The sequence below is a fragment of the Indicator indicator genome, chromosome 4 (assembly GCF_027791375.1).
Source record: "Indicator indicator isolate 239-I01 chromosome 4, UM_Iind_1.1, whole genome shotgun sequence".
Taxonomy (NCBI): Eukaryota; Metazoa; Chordata; class Aves; order Piciformes; family Indicatoridae; genus Indicator; species Indicator indicator.
Genome location: NC_072013.1, coordinates 35,140,284 through 35,155,849, shown reverse-complemented (window position 1 = coordinate 35,155,849; position 15,566 = coordinate 35,140,284). Strand labels below are relative to the sequence as shown.

Genomic DNA, 15,566 nt, shown 5'->3' with positions numbered 1-15,566 from the left:
TTCTTTCCCTAAATGAAGGGATTCCTAAAGTCTTAAGTAATTTATTTCCTTTTCTGCTATTTCAACTGAAATAGCTATCTTACAGAGAAGATAAAGATAAAGCGTGCTGCTGAAGACATGAGACTAGGTCTCACAGTACCTGCTTCTCAGTCAACACCAAGGGACAGGTGTATCAGCCATGGCCATTCCTGATGGATCTGCTTCTTGCAGCGGTTTCTTGGGGCTCTCTATCCAAGGTTTCCCCCACAGTAAGAGAAGGAAGTTTGACAGTGAGCAGAGACACAAGAGAGGAACTCACATGCACGTACAAACTAGGTTTCTTTAGTGGTGTCACTGTACAGCAGCTGGGAGCAGGGCAAACAGACTGGGTTTGGGGACAAGGCCACAGTTGTAACTATTTCCTGGAGTTACAAGAGCAGAACTGCGTTGTCAGGAGCTTTCTTGATCCTAAAATGGATTCCCCAGCAGCAGAGGAAACTTGATTTCACTCAATATCCACCAGTTCTACCTCAAAGAAGAGCTTTGCATTGGGCGGAATCCTGTGGGCATACGTTAAGGAAGGTTAAAATGAAACACACATCCTACCAGAGCTAAGGCATTGATGACTGGGAGGTGAGTTACCAGCTCTTCTGGGCCCCCTCTGCTGGGTTCCCACTTCACTGGCCACATCAACATCTGGGCAGCTGTCTGCCACCAGCTGTCATGGGATTCCTATGTCCCACATGGCAGGGGGGGTGAGTGAGATGATCCCTTCCACCCCAACCTATCCTGTGGTTCTCGTTGTTCTCATCCCTCTAAAAGCAGCTGACTGTTGTCTCCATTTTGGCCTTCCTCTGGGAGGAGGTCAAACTGTCCTGCTACCCTACAGAGGGATAAGGAATGGCTAGAAAGCCCTTGAAATGACCAGTGAGAATGATCCTTGCCTTCCTCTGGTAGAAGAAACATGGCTGCTTGATGCTGCAGGATCACTCAATTCCATATTTCAACCTTCTGCCTCTACAGCTGGAGCAGAACTTCTCTCCCACCTCCACTACACCTGGTAGTATCCCCATTGCTGCTGCAGGAAGAAGCAGGTGGAGAACAATAGCGTGTTCTTCTCTGCACGAGTTCTCTCTGCAGTTGTTAATATTCTAAGCCTGCTGTGAGTGACAGAAATGCTCCCACCGTTATATTCCTGGCCACAGAACACTTGATTCTACCAAGGATGTCCAAGCTAGTTGATGAGTAAGAGGTTGCAGAAGGATACTTGGCGTCAGGCTGCCCTTTCTTGCCGTATGCCCACTCAGGTTCAATCTCCAGCTGAGCTTTCTCTCCTTTGCTCATAGTGAGGAGGGCTTCATCCCACTGAAAAATAAATCAGCCCTGACTCAAACCAACTACAGCACAACACAGCAGTCAGATTCATAGAATCACAAAATGGTTTGGATTGGAAGGGACTGTCAAGATTACCTGGTTCCAGCCTCCCTGCCATGGCCAGGGACACTTCCCACTATCCCAGGTTGCTCAAGGCCTCATCCAACTTGGCCTTGAACACCTCCAGGGAGGGGACATCCACAACCTCCTAGGGCAACCTGTTCCCCTGTCTCAACAGTGTCTGCATCCCAAGGGCTCTGCAAGAGTGCTGATGCTCCACCACTGATTCTGTTTCAGGGCTGGTCCCTGACTCTGCCCAAAGCTGCTATGGGGTTCAGCACCCTATCAGTGTTTCACTAAAGCCAGCTGCTCAAAGGAGATAGCTGGCACCCACATGAACCTGGCAGCCAACAGGCTGAAGGAACACCCAGCCTGCTGCTGCTTCTGCAGAGCTGGCTATGTACCGAGGGACAGTCCCCAGCTCTGATACTGTCGCACGTGAAGGCCTTCATCCCAATAGTAGCAGAAGTACACATGAGGCTGGAGTGGGTCTAGGTTGTTTTTTAAGTCAAGTAATCAGAAGATCACCCAAACACGGCATGGTGGGGCTGGAAGGGACCTCTGGAGATCATCCAGTCCAGCCCACCTGCTAAAGCTGGGTCATCCACAGCAGCTAGCTGAGGATCACTAGTCCAGCTAGGCTTGGAATCTCTCCACAAGCTCTCTGGGCAGCCTGCTCCAGGACTCCAGCACCCTCACACCAAACAAGTTTCTCCTTGCACTCTTACCTCATGCACACAGCCACCAACTTCACCACTGGCTCAGCAGTAGCAAGACAAAAGTTCAGCACCTCACTTGCTGTGCACCTATGATGGTATCTCCCAGACATACCAAGTTCACACCAGTGTCTGTATTTCCACTCTAACAGAAGGATGTGAAGCACACTTGTTTCTTCCTTACTTTGGCCAGACATTCCCCTCACACAGCTCTCACCAGCTCTGCTGAAATACTTGGTGCTGGAGGGAGCAGAGGAATCACAGAATTGTTTGGGTTGCAAAAGCCCATCGAGACCAACCTTCAAGCCAACATTGCTGTGGCCCTTAAACCATGTCCTACAGTGCTATGTCCACACACTTCCTGAACACCTCCAGGGATGCTGACTCTACCACCTCCCTGGGCAGCCTGTTCCAATGCCTGACCACTTTTGTAGGAAAGGAATTGTTCTTCATGTCTACCCTAAACCTCCTCTGGTGCAATTTCAGGCCATTTCCTCTTGTTCTATCTCTTGATACTGGGGAGCAGAGACCAACTCCCACATGCCTCCAACCTCCTTTCAGGGAGTTGTAGAGAGCAATGAGGTCTCCCCTCAGCCTCCTACTCTCCAGACTAAATACCAGGTCCCTCATCTGCTCTTGACCAGACCTGTTCTCCAGACCCTTCACCAGCTTCATTGCCCTTCTCTGGACATGATCCAGCATATCAGTGTTAGAGCATCCAACTGCAACTCATTTCAATGCACCAGAGGAGCTAAAAGTTGGAGTTTCAGCATCCAGGTCAGAGCTAATGGTTGAACTGAACTATGGTTTGGTGGCCACAGTGGCCTTAGGCTGTCAGTTGGACTCAATGATCTGGGAGGTCTCTTCAACCAAAACAATTATATGATTCTATGTAGGAGGCAAATGGCAAGATGCTGAGTGAAAACAACCCTTCTGACAGACGAAACCAATCCTCTGACAGACTAAAGCAACCTGATAACCCTCCTGTTGTGCCAAGCACTAGACAGACATGCACAAGAGGCTGAGTTTCTCCTGAGGAACACGATGTTGTTCCACTCCTATTCACCCACTATTTCAGGAGAGGAATGCCACTGCAGATGGATGAGTGCATCTCTGAGGGACAAATACATCCCGTGGATGCAAATGCTTCCAACTCCCCTTTTTTGAGCTGGACACAAAAGCAGCAGCTCAAAATTTGTGCCCCTCCCGGCCCCCCAGCCAGAAATCCTGAAGAATGGAAACTTTGGGCATTCTGAGGGAGCTGTTAATGAGTTACTTACACCTCTGATGACTTTTCCTACACCAACTTTGAAACTTAAAGGTTTGGCTGCTTTCTTCTTCTTTGCACCTGAAAGACAGTTTTATGTCCATTGGCTTTAACATCCCACCAGTACACACCACACTGCTGCCTGCAGTTGCTATTCTGATCATGCCTTGCATAAGTATCTGTTCTTAGCATATTATTTTTAGCCCACTGTCAGATTTTTTTAGGGGAAAACTTAGTGCTGTGCACTAAAAATATTCATCTCCACAGGTGATACACTACACCAGGCTTCTTCCAATCACTTTCATTCCAGTGTCTCTGTCTTTAAGGCCTTATTACAGAAGTACACCAAAATTTGTCTTTTTAGAGAAACTAACTGTTGCTGCTTGAGTTCTAGAGATAAGGGAAGCTCCCTGAGCAGGAATCATCTTTCCTATTTTCAGTTTCAGCCCTGATGAAATCCCTGCATTCCACTTTCTCTCCAGCCTGGAGAATGCCAAACATTGAGGTCTGGCAAGACGCAGCAGTTGTCACTTGACACCAGCCAGTCCTAAAATACTGCTGTGCATTCTCTCATGGAAAAATCAGGTTGCAGAGATACCTCTAAGTCAGCTCAAGAAGCAGTTTGCCTGGACTTCTGCCACACACATCTCCCAAAAGTTTAATGAGTCCAGTTAATTTCCTCTATATGCACTTGTAACAAAAGCCAAGCAGTATTAGGTAGAATCTTACTTGTCTGAACATTGGTATCGAAGACTGTTCCATCCTGTAGCTTTCCTGTATACCAGCAATGGACAGTGTCTCCTTTCTTCGGGAAGTTGGTTTTATCACCCTTCTTTAAAATGGATTTTGTGTACTTTGGTGGCCCCTGAGCTCATGAAGAAAAAAAAGAGAGAGTGATGATTGCTGCATTAACTAGTCTCACACCAATGACATTCAAGATCAAACAACCACTTAGTTTGAGGCAATGAATGAACACATTCAGAGTTAATAAACAGCATGGTTTTGGGCCCCTCACATCAAGGACATTGAGGGGCTGGAGCTGGTTCACAACGAGCAACAAAGCTGGTGAAGGGTCTGCAGAACTGGTTTGGTGAGGAGCAGCTGACAGAAATGGGATTGTTCAGCCTGGAGAAAAGGAGGCTGAGGGAAGATATTCTGGTTCTCTGTAACTCCCTGAAAAGGAGGTTTGAGCCAGGTGGGCAGTGGTCTCTTCACCCTAGTGTTAGGTGATCAAAGGAGAGGAAATGGCCTGAAATTATGCCAGGGGAGGTTTGGGTTGGATATTCAGAAAGTTTCTTTCCTGCAATAGTGGTCATGCATTGAAACAGACTGCCCAGGGAGGTGGTGGAATCACCATCCCTGGATGTGTTCCACAAACACATGGACATGGAACTTTGGGACATGGTTTAATGACCATAGATGTGTTGGGGCAATGGTTGGACTTGATGATCTTAGAGGTCTCTTCCAACTCAAACAGTTCTTGTGATTCTATGAGTCTATGTGCCCCTGCAGGACTCTAACATTTGGACAGTATGTGGCACAGTTTTCAGCCAAAAGCACAGCTTTGGGAGAAATGCCCACCACTAACTCAAGTTATGGAAGCTGTACAATAGCAAGGCATGATGCAAACACCAGATTAATTGCCCTAACCAGGTTCTTGCAACCAGTTTAATTTGGATGGCCCACACAATGGCTCAAACACCACAACACCAACCTCATCCACTGCCTCCTCAGACTTTACTGCTTTGCCCTTGGCCTCCTCTGCCTTCACAGGCTTTGCCTTGTCTGCTGCCTTCTCTGCACCATCTGTGCCCTTGAATCTCTGAGGGAAAAAAGAGGAGCTGCAGCCATCAACAACCACCCCTGTCCCCCAAAGCCCCCAGCCCCACAGCCCCTCACCTGCGTGTGGAAGAGCTGCGTGTAGGCCGCGATCAGCTGCTCCTTATTCGCCGTCTTAGCCACATTCTTCACCTGCCCCAGAAGCTTGTGCTCGGCCAGAAACTGCAAAGACAAGCCCGTAAGGAGGAGGAAATAAAACCTTTCTACTCAGAAATCACCTTTCCCGACCTTACCGCCTGGGCAGCATGCTCCTGAAGGAATTTGATGATATCCTTCTTGGGCAGCGCTTCACTCCTTAGCTCCTCAGCACTCCAAGGCTGCGCCGGAGCCGCTGTGGCCGCCGCCATTTTCCCGCCTGCCGCCGCCACCTCCTCCTCCTCCTCACGGTACCGCCCAGCTTTCCCGTCGATCCCGCGGCAGCCGCCGCCGGCGGACCGGGCACCGCCCCCCGTCCCTCCCATCCCGGTCCGTCGCCGGCGGCTGCCGCGGGGTTTTTAAGCGAGGAAACTGCGAGAAAATGGAGCAGTCTGCGCTCGGGGGCGAGTAGTTTGCGAGCAGGAGGGAGCTGCGCGACATGGCGGCTCCCTGAGGGAGGATGAGCGGCGGGCGGCAGCGCACTTTGCCTCAGGCTTGGTGGACGGTGGGTGGGAAGGCGGCGGCGAAGGACAGGAAGAAAGACGAAGAGAAGAAGGCAGAGGAGGAAAAGGAGGAGAATATAGACGATGACCTGCTGTTGGTGGAAGCCGCGGCGGCGGCAGAGCCGAGCCCCGCGGCGGGTTTCTGCGAGGCAGCAGGCTCCATTTGGATCTACCCCACCAACTACCCGCTGCGAACTTACCAGCTGCGCATGGCCCACGCCGCTCTGTTGGCCAACACGCTGGTCTGCCTGCCCACTGGGCTGGGGAAAACCTTCGTGGCCGCTGTGGTCATGTACAACTTCTATCGCTGGTTCCCCTCCGGGAAGGTGCTTTTCCTCGCTCCTACTAAGCCGTTGGTAGCTCAGCAGATGGAGGCCTGCGCCAGCGTTATGGGCATCCCGGCCCGGCACATGGCTGAGATGACGGGTAGGGGGGCGCTGGGGACGGGGCTGGGACGGGGAAGGGTGTGCTCGGGGATCCCCTCGGAGCAGTCTGCTTAGGGGCAGGCAACGCGGAAAACAGGCTCAGAGAAAAGCGGGATCTGGAGTTCATCCAGTCAAACCCCTCTGCTAAAGCGGGGTCACCGACGATGTCTGTCTGGGTTTGGAATCTCTCCACAGGAAGAGACTCCACAACCCCTCTGGGCAGCCTGCTCCAGCGGCCTCGCGGTAAAGGTGGAACTTACAGTGTTCCGGCTTGTATCCGTTGCTCCTTGTCCTGTCGCGACACTATTGAAAAGAACCTGGCCCCTTTCTCTTGACACTCACCCTTCAGACATTTGGAAACATTAGTAAGACCTCCTCTCAGTCTTCTCATCTGCAGGCTGAACAGCCCCAGGTCTCTCAGCCTTTTCTCATCAGACAGATGTTCCAGACCCCTCATCATCCTGGTAGCCTCCACTGGACCCTCTCCAGTAGTTCCCTGTCTCTCTTCAACTGGAGAGCCCAGAACTGGAGCCAGGACTGCAGATGTGGCCACGCTAGGGCAGAGTATAATTGGAGGAAAATCTCCCTTGACTGACCTGCTGGCCACACTCTTCACCCCAAGAGACCATTGGCCTTCTTGGCCACAATGGCACATCGCTGTCATACAGATAACTTATTGTCCACCAGGATTCTCAGGTTCTTCTCCATGGAGCTGCTTTCCAGCAGGGCAACCTTTCATCTGTACTGGTGCAGGGGGTTGCTCCTACCCAGAGGCAGGACTCCACACTTACTCTTGTGGAACCTCATGAGTTTGCCATTTGCCCAGCTCTCCAGTCTGTCTGACAGCCTTCTGCTGTTGCTCTTGTGGCTTGTTCTCAGCAGAACGCTTTGCTGATGTTATTTCTTTAATTTCCAGGTGGAACCCAAGCTCTCAATCGGCGGGATTTATGGACTGCCAAGAGAGTCTTTTTCCTTACTCCTCAAATAATGGTGAATGATCTTTCTCGTGGGACCTGTCCTGCTGTGGAGATTAAATGTTTGGTTATTGATGAAGCCCACAAAGCCCTTGGAAATCACGCCTACTGTCAGGTAATGCTGCAGTCACCTTGCATCTGGCTCATGGTTATAAAATAACTACCCCATAATTGCTTACAATTCCTTTGTAAAGTGTTACTGTCATTATTTCTCTACAGAGATTGTTCTTTAGGTCCTTGGTTTGCTTTGAAAGATCACCCGTAGAATCAGAACCATTAAACTGTTGAGGTTGGAAGAGACCTTTGAATCATCAAGTCCAACCACTTGCCTAGAGCTCACAATCACAACGCCACTGCTTAGCCACTGCTACTAAACCATATCTCTCAACACCACATCCACATGTGTTTGAAACACCTCCAGGGATGGGGTCTCCACCACCTTCCTGGGCAGCCTGTTCCAGGGTATTACAACACTTTCTATGAAGAAATTTTTCCACATATCCAATCTGAGCCTCCCTTGGCACAGCTTGAGGCTGTTTCCTCTTTTCTCACTTGCTGCATGCGAGAAGAGACCAATTGCCACCTAGCTCCAGCCTCCCTTCAGGAAGTTGTAGACAGCCAGAAGGTCTCCCCTCAGCCTCCTTTGATCCAGGCCGAACAACCCCACTTACCTCAGCTGTTCCTCATGGGACCCTTCATCAGCCTTGTTGCCCTTCTCTGGATCTTTTCCAGCACCTCAGTGTCCTTCTTGGAGTGAGGGGCCCAAAACTGAATGCAGGACTCAAGATGTGGCCTCACTGATGCCCAGTACCAGGGCATGATAACTGCTGTGATCTTACTAGCCACACTGTTGTTGATCCAGACCAGGATGCTGTTGGCCATCTTGGCGACTGGGGCACACTGCTGGCTCATGTTCAGCTGACCATCAATCAACACCCCCAGGTCCTTCTCCACCAAGCAGCCCTCTAGCCACTCTGCCCCAAGTTTTTTAGTTAGTCTCCCCTGCATCTTCAGTGCCTTGGTTTTAATTAAAACCTCTATTAAAACTCAATAAGGCAAGATGGGAACTTTTTTAGTGTCCAAAAGGGTTTTGTTTTGACTGAGTCAAGTTGATAACAGAAGTTGCTGTGGTATTTCTTTTTTCAGCTATCTTTGTGTTTGCAGCTGTACTCTGGTGTGGGTTTTTTCCCGCTTTTTGTTTCTGCACCTTGATAATTTAATTTTAATACTAGTCTAGTGGGAGGCGTCCCTGCCCATGGCAGGAGGAATGGATCTAGATAATCTTGAAGGTCCCTTCCAACACAAACCATTCTGCATGTTTGTGGTCTGTTAGAATAATTTTAAATGATACAAGGTGTTGGTTTGGGGTTTGTTTTTTCTTTTTATCTTCAGGGAAAAGTGTGGCCTTTATTTTAGTAAAATGAATTCAAGATGTCTTTGTGGAATTGTTTTCTTTCTTGATTAGCAAAGACTTTGTTGTGTTTGCTTGGCTTAATCTCATAGCAAAAGGTGACCTGAGAGAAGTTAGTTTTAGATAGTGGAAAAACTTAATGGATAAAGAGTTGTCTAGTTGCTTTTAAGACTTATTCGGAGGCAAGTAGGTACACTTTCAGACCTTGTTTTAGGTTGTTTTATTTCAAAATGATGTATAAAAATGATTTTTTAACTTTATTTTAATCTTCTGCTTTTACATGACTCACTCTGTGAGCTGGAACTATATTTTCTCAGCTACAGCAGTGAAAAATCTCTTCTCTCACCTGGCAGGCTTGTGAAACATGTGGGCATGGCATTTTGGGACATCATTTAGTGGCCGTGGTGGTGTTATATTGATGGTTGGCCTTGATGATCTTAGAGGGCTTTTCCAAAGTCCCCCCCAAGAGTTCTGTTATTCTCTGAATTCCTCTTCAGTCTCTCTTCGTTTCTCTGTAGCTTTTCTGGTATTCGTAATGCTGTGCAGTTCATGGTGGTTGATCGCTTCTTGGGTGGCACTGGCTCAGTGAGAAGATGGAGTAGGGAAGCAATATCTTTGCTGCCTGATTGTTCAGCAACTCTTACTCTTGTGCTAATTTTGGCATCGGAGAGGGTTATAGAAGGAGAACATAGAAGCATAGAATCATAGAATAGGAAGTCTGAGGAATATTCAGCCTTTTTCTCAGTTGCTGATAAAACATTTCCCAGTGAAACTCAACTGAATGCTGTTTGGGATCATAGAATTGTTTGGTTTGGAAAAGACCTCTTAAGATCATTGAGTCCTTCCATCAATGGTGCTTGTCATCTCATCTCTGCTCAAATTTAATGGGAACAGGTTGCCCTGAGAGGTTGTGGATGCCTCCCCCCTGTTCAAGGCCAGGTTGGATGAGACCTTGAACAACCTGATCTAGTTTGAGAGGCATCCCTGCCCATGGCAGGAATGTTGGAGTAGATGATCTTTAAGGGTCCTTTCCAACACAAACCATTCTGTGGTTTAATGGGACTCAACATCCATGATCTTCTGCTTTGAGTGGATTCTTCAGACTTACTTTTGGGCATCTTGAGTTAGTTTGCTGCTAATCTTTTTGTTAAATCAAGTGAAAAATCACTTTGTAGTTCACCAGAGTTGTTCTGCTGAATGGGACTGGGATAATCTAATCAAGATGGAGTGGATAAAACGGTTATAAATGGAACGTTTCCAACTTCTTCTTTGAAGTTAGAGATGGTTCTTGTAGACTGTTTTCTGAATCTTTTTTTGTTTGCTGGTTATGACAGAGTTTGTATAAAGAAATAATCTCCTTTCAGGATATTGATGGAAACTTTGCTCTGTTTAGGTTGTTCGTGAGCTAAGCAAATATACCAATCAATTTAGGATCCTGGCCCTAAGTGCCACCCCAGGCAGTGACACAAAGGTAAGTCATGTCTTCCTGCATGGCTGGATCATAAAAATTCAGTGGAAGCTATGTTTTAATTCCACTGGGAGGGTACTGAAGTCTATTAGATTCCCACGTAAAACCTGAATCTCTTTACAATCCATTCGTTGCTAAGGGCTTGTCTTTACTGTGCTCAGGACTTTTCATTTTGTGGCTTTTCTGAAAGCAAATAATCCCTTCTGGGTTTTGAGAACACTTGGACCAAAAAGAATAGAGAATCCTAGAATGGTTTAGGTTGGAAGGGACCTTTAAAGGTCACGTAGCCCAACCCCAGTATACTCATAGAGTCATAGAATTGTTTTGATTGGAAAAGACCTCTAAGATTACTGAGTCCAACCATCAACCCAACACCATGATGGCCATTTAACCATGTCCTGCAGCACCATGTCCACCTGTTCCTTGAACACCTCCAGGGGTATTCATTCCACCATCTCCCTGGGCAGCCTGGTGGTGTGATGGGTAAACAGAAAGCTGAGGTTTTCAGTCTAAGGACAGCCAAACTCATTTTAAGCTCCTGGCTCCAGGTTGCTTCTTATTATGTAATTCTGTGTTCAGAGAAGGGCAACAAAGCTGGTGAAAGATGTGGAGAACAGGTCTGGTGAAGAGCAGCTAAGGGAACTGAAGTTGTTTAGTCTGGAGAAAAGGAGGCTGAGAGGGGACCTTTTGGCTCTCTACAACTCCCTGAAAGGAGGTTGGAGCCAGGTGGGGCTTGGTCTCTTCTCCCAAGGAACAAGTGACTGGACAAGAGGAAATCGCCTCAAGTTGCCCCAGGGGAGATTTAGGTTGGACACAAGGAAACATTTCTTCTTCTTGAGGGTTGTCAAGGCCTGGGCCAGGCTGCCCAGGGCAGTGGTGGAGTCACTATCCCTGGGGGGATTTCAAAGCTATGGAGCCATGGTGCTGATAGATAAGGTTTAGTGGTGACCTGGCATTGCTGGGTTAATGGTTTGACTGGATGATCTTGGAGAACCATGATGATTCTGTGATTCATGGTGCAACTAAAGCCACAGGAAGAGCTCTGTCCCTTCAGGCCAGTTGCTTGCTTTTTGCATTCATGAACTTAGAGCTGGCTCTTTGTGTACTGCTTGAGGTCTTGAAGTGCAGAGTCTTTCATTTTTCATCTCCAGGTAGTAGTGACCTTTTCTTTTCAGTTGCATTCAAGGAAATCATGACATCTGTGATGTTAGCTTACAGTTTTGGAGTGTTAACAAGCAAATAATGATTTTTTTTTTTTTTGTGCCTTCTCAAACAGGCTGTGCAGCAAGTCATTTCCAACTTACTGATTGCACAGATTGAGAGCTGTGCTGACGACTCGCCAGAAATTCAGCCTTATTCTCATGAGAGACAAGTGGAAAAAATTGTCGTTCCTCTGGGTGAAGATGTGATAGACATTCAGAATGCTTACATCCGGGTGAGCTGGGGCATTTCTTTGTTGTTGAGTGGCCAGTGGCACTAAAGATAGAATCTCCATCCCTGGTTTCATGTCTCCAGTGGTGAGACACTGGAACAAGTTGTCCACAGAAGTTGTGGATGGCTGCCTCCCTGGCAGGTTCAAGGCCAGGATGGACAGGGCCTTGAGCAACCTGGTCTAGTGGAAGGAGTCCCTGCCCATGATCTTTAAGGGGGGGGTGGGACTAGATGATCTTTAAGGTCTTTTCCAACCCAAACCATTCTATGAATCTATGAACTTATCAAGGGAACAATTTCCTGTGTGATTAACTTGGCCTTTGAGTATAAGGCAGAGAAAAAAAATCATTAAATTATTGTTTCAACCACAGCACACCAGTGATACCTCTTACCTTGCATGACTTCTGCTTGAAAACTTACTACTGAATCATTTATCTCATCTTCTTTCTGGAATCCTTCAAAATAACATGAGACCTGAGCTGAGGGCTTTTTAATTTCAGTGAATGTAGTGGTTTTAAGGTGTTGGGAATGGCCATGATTGTGTTGTCTGGGTTATTTCCAGCCTTATGAAGACTACTGAGTGAAATATGCTCTCTAGTTAGGAATATTCTCTGTGTACTTATTTATCCTTAATTTTTTTTGTTTGTTTGGGTTTTGTGACTTCATATTTTTAATTTTTTTTTCTTTTGAGAGCTTTGTTCTTTCCTTTTTAACCAGTAGGTGATGTCCAATCTCATTTCAGCTACACTATCACCTACTAAGTTTGGGCCAGATGATCCTTGAGGTCCTTTCCAACCTGGCATTCTGTGATTCTATGATCCAAATGTAGAACCAGTTCGCACTAGCAAGAACTGTTGTCCAGTCAGTGATGACTTAATGGTCAGTGTCCTCTCAGTAAGCTACTAGTAGACAGATGGTATTACAGAAGGTATCACTTTGAACAGCTAAAAATGTTCCAAATTTGGGTTAATTTACTATCAGATTGTCATGATTAGAGTATGTTTTTGGTTTCATTTTGATGAATTGGGTGCAGTTTGTGAAGACCATTGCAAGACTGCCTTGTTTGTTCATGAATTGAGGCCTTGAGTGACCTGTTCTAGTGGAAGGTGTCCCTGCCCATGGCAGAAGGGTTGGAACTAGATTTTTAAGGTCTCTTCCAATCAAAACCATTCTGTGAATCTGAATTAAATGTATTTAAATGAGGAGGTTCTACTGAGCAGCTGCTAAGAATTCTAAGGTAGTTTGGCATCACTACAGGTACCTATGAACGCTTGTGTTGAGGGCAGGGATTTCATCTGAGGTGTTTCACTGGTGCTTTAAGCTGAAACAAGCACATAAGGTTGGCTGATCTGCTGTAATCGAGGACAGACCAACCTTGACTCCATAGTCCTGTGGCTTCAGTGGTTTCTACTTCCTGTCTTTGAACTATTATTTGCATTTGTATTGCTGCTGCCTGACTTGAGAACACAATTGGAAGGATGGTGCCCAGCCTGTTTCAGTATTGATGGGCAAACCAAGCCTTGCTCTTAGAGACCTCAACATTTTTTTCAATATTGGCTCCTGTCCCTCAGCTTCTGCAGTGTGCCCTGCTAAGTTACACCTTTTACCCCAATTCTATGTTTTGGCTGCTCAGTATTTTGAAATCAGGGTGTGTGACTGCAACCATGCATCAGAGAATCATTTAGGTTGATGTTCTCTTACGATCCTCAAGTTCAGCCATTAACCCAGCACTGACAGGTCCCTTACCACTACATCTCCATGGCTTTGAAAGCCCTCCAGGGATGGTGACTCCGTATAGAGCCAATCAGAAAGCTGAGGACAGAGTTTTGAGCAGGATCTGTTATGACAGGACAATGGGTGATGGTTTGAACTAAAAGAGAGATTGAGACTGAAGAGAAGGGAGAAATGTTGCACACTGAGGGTGGTGAGAGCCTGGCCCAGGTTGCCCAGAGAAGTGGGAAATGTCTCCTCCCTGGTACCATTTCAGGTCAGGTTGTTTGGGGCTCTGAGTGACCTGCAGTAGTTGCAGATGTCTCTGCTGATTGTGGGGGGAGGGTTGGACTGGATGACCTTGGAGGGTCCCTTCCAGCTTGATGCATTCTGTGATTCTGTGAAAGCTATTTAAGTTTGGGGGAATCTCAGAGTTCTTTTGGAGATCTTAGATTTAAGTTTTGGGATCTTAGAGTACCATTTCTCGCTTTCAGTGACTTGTGCAAGATAAGAGCAGCAACTTGTGTGTTCTGCTGTTTGCACAGGATCTGTGTGTCTGTTACAGAATGGAGAGGCCAAGGCACTCTGACCAATAAAATCATCTCTTTAATTCTGACAGACAGCAACACTGAACAAGACAACACTTGAGTGACAGTGTCAAACAGCACAGTGCAGGCCACAGGACATGTCTGTCCATACAATAAGCAAGGCCCTGAGTATCACAATAGCTGGAATCAACTTTGTAGGCATTAATGCTGGTTTGAAAAATACACAGTATGCAGGACAGTACTCATCTGCTGAGGTTGCAGCCTTCCATCTTCCACAGACTGACGGTGCAGAGCCCTGCAGCAGGCTGCCCGGAGAGCTTGTGGCATCTCCTTTGGAGATATTCGAGACCCACCTGGACATTGTGATCCTGTGGGCAAGCTGCTGTAGGTGCCCCTGCTTTAGCAGTGGGGTTAGACTGGATGATCTCTAGAGGTCCCTTCCAACCCCCAACATGCTGGGATTCTGTGAAATGGGTGAATTCTGATTTATAGTCTCGTTTGGATGGTGGGAATCAAATCACTTCAAATTAAAAAATGAAAATCCATGAGTTAATGGCTTACAAAGTAGAGCCAGAGTTTGATAACAAAATACCTGCTCTGAAAACAGAAGGTAGTCATGCTTGAGGTGATGTTTTCAGGCTTTCTGAGATGACATTCTTGAATAATTTTGATGTTTCCTTGGCATGCCCTGCTGTAACTTGAGTAAACATTATGATGAGGGTGGTGAGATACTGAAATGGGTTGTCCAGGGAGGTTGTGGATGCCCCCTCCCTGCAGGTGTTCAAGGTAAGGCTGGATGAGGCCTTAAGTAACCTGGTCTAGTGGGAGGTATCCCTGCTCGGGGCAATGGGGTGGAACTAGATGATCTTTAAGGTCCTTTTGAAGCCAAACTGTTCTATGAAATCTGTGAATAAACTTTATTGTGTGTCAGTGCCAAACCATAATTCTTCAAGCTCACGCTTTTAGGACCATTTACAAAAGCTGATACCATGTTCCATAGCCACAAAGTGTATCTTCAAACTCTGGGTTCTCAGCAGCAGAAGCCATCTACCAGAAGTCAAAATAAATACTATCCTGGAACTCACGGTTTGACATGAAACAACACCAAACACACTGTTGCAGTTTTAGCACACTCAGATAAATACCTGACTGTTATACTTCAATAACTAGGATGGTTCTCTAACATACCCACAAGTAGCTGCATCACAGAAAGAGTTAGGTGAAGGCTGAAGACATCAGATGTAGCAGAGGTTTAGAACAGGGAGTATGTACAAAGTGGAACTCCGTGGTATGGGGATTTAACTGCTTCAAGAACTGCTGGACTCTTCTTGTTGCCCAAGTGTTAAAATGTTTTCTCTGACTAGCAAAAGCAATCAAACTACAGGAACAGCTTTAATTTGCCTCAAGATCTTATCAAGGATGACAACTAGACATTAGGAGGAAGTTCTTCATGATGAGGGTAGTGAAATATTGGAATAAGTTGCCCAGAGATAGAATCATTAAATCATGAAGGTTTGTAGAAAGACCTCTAAGATCATCAAGTCCAAACTTCTACCCAACACTTCCATGGCCACTGACTAGTCACTAGGTCTGGTGGAAACCCTATCCCTCGGGACATTCAAGGTTAGGTTTGATGGGGCCCTCAGCCATCTGATCTAGTTGGAGATGTCCCTGCTTACTGCAGGAGGGTAAGACAAGATGACCCTTGAGTGTCCCTTCCAATGTG

General features: G+C 46.9%; 2 protein-coding genes across 2 annotated transcripts in view; one reads left to right on the top strand and one right to left on the bottom strand.

The window, feature by feature from the left end:
• Positions 1 to 45: 45 nt before the first annotated feature.
• On the bottom strand, positions 46 to 5,582 carry FKBP3 (FKBP prolyl isomerase 3). Its single transcript, XM_054400483.1, has 7 exons — positions 5,469 to 5,582; positions 5,296 to 5,397; positions 5,111 to 5,218; positions 4,126 to 4,261; positions 3,410 to 3,477; positions 1,247 to 1,344; positions 46 to 539 (listed from the first exon to the last, which is right to left on the bottom strand). The coding sequence occupies exons 1-7, from the start codon at positions 5,580 to 5,582 to the stop codon at positions 485 to 487; spliced, it is 681 nt and encodes a 226-aa protein (XP_054256458.1). The 3' UTR covers positions 46 to 484.
• A 248-nt stretch (positions 5,583 to 5,830) lies between these two features.
• FANCM (FA complementation group M) overlaps positions 5,831 to 15,566 on the top strand; it is a 68,820-nt gene continuing 59,084 nt past the window's right edge. The window contains 4 exon segments of the mRNA XM_054400692.1: positions 5,831 to 6,299; positions 7,215 to 7,387; positions 10,077 to 10,154; positions 11,428 to 11,586. Of these exon segments, the coding sequence (XP_054256667.1) occupies positions 5,831 to 6,299; positions 7,215 to 7,387; positions 10,077 to 10,154; positions 11,428 to 11,586 (879 nt within the window).

Excerpts from the sequence above, each read along its gene's own strand:
- FKBP3 (XM_054400483.1), bottom strand. The coding sequence starts at position 5,582 with ATGGCGGCGGCCACAGCGGCTCCGGCGCAGCCTTGGAGTGCTGAGGAG. Across the intron at positions 4,262-5,110 it reads CTGAGGAGGCAGTGGATGAG|GGGCCACCAAAGTACACAAA; the intron begins GTTGGTGTTGTG and ends TCATGAGCTCAG. Across the intron at positions 540-1,246 it reads AAAGGGCAGCCTGACGCCAA|GATTCCGCCCAATGCAAAGC; the intron begins GTATCCTTCTGC and ends GTATGCCCACAG.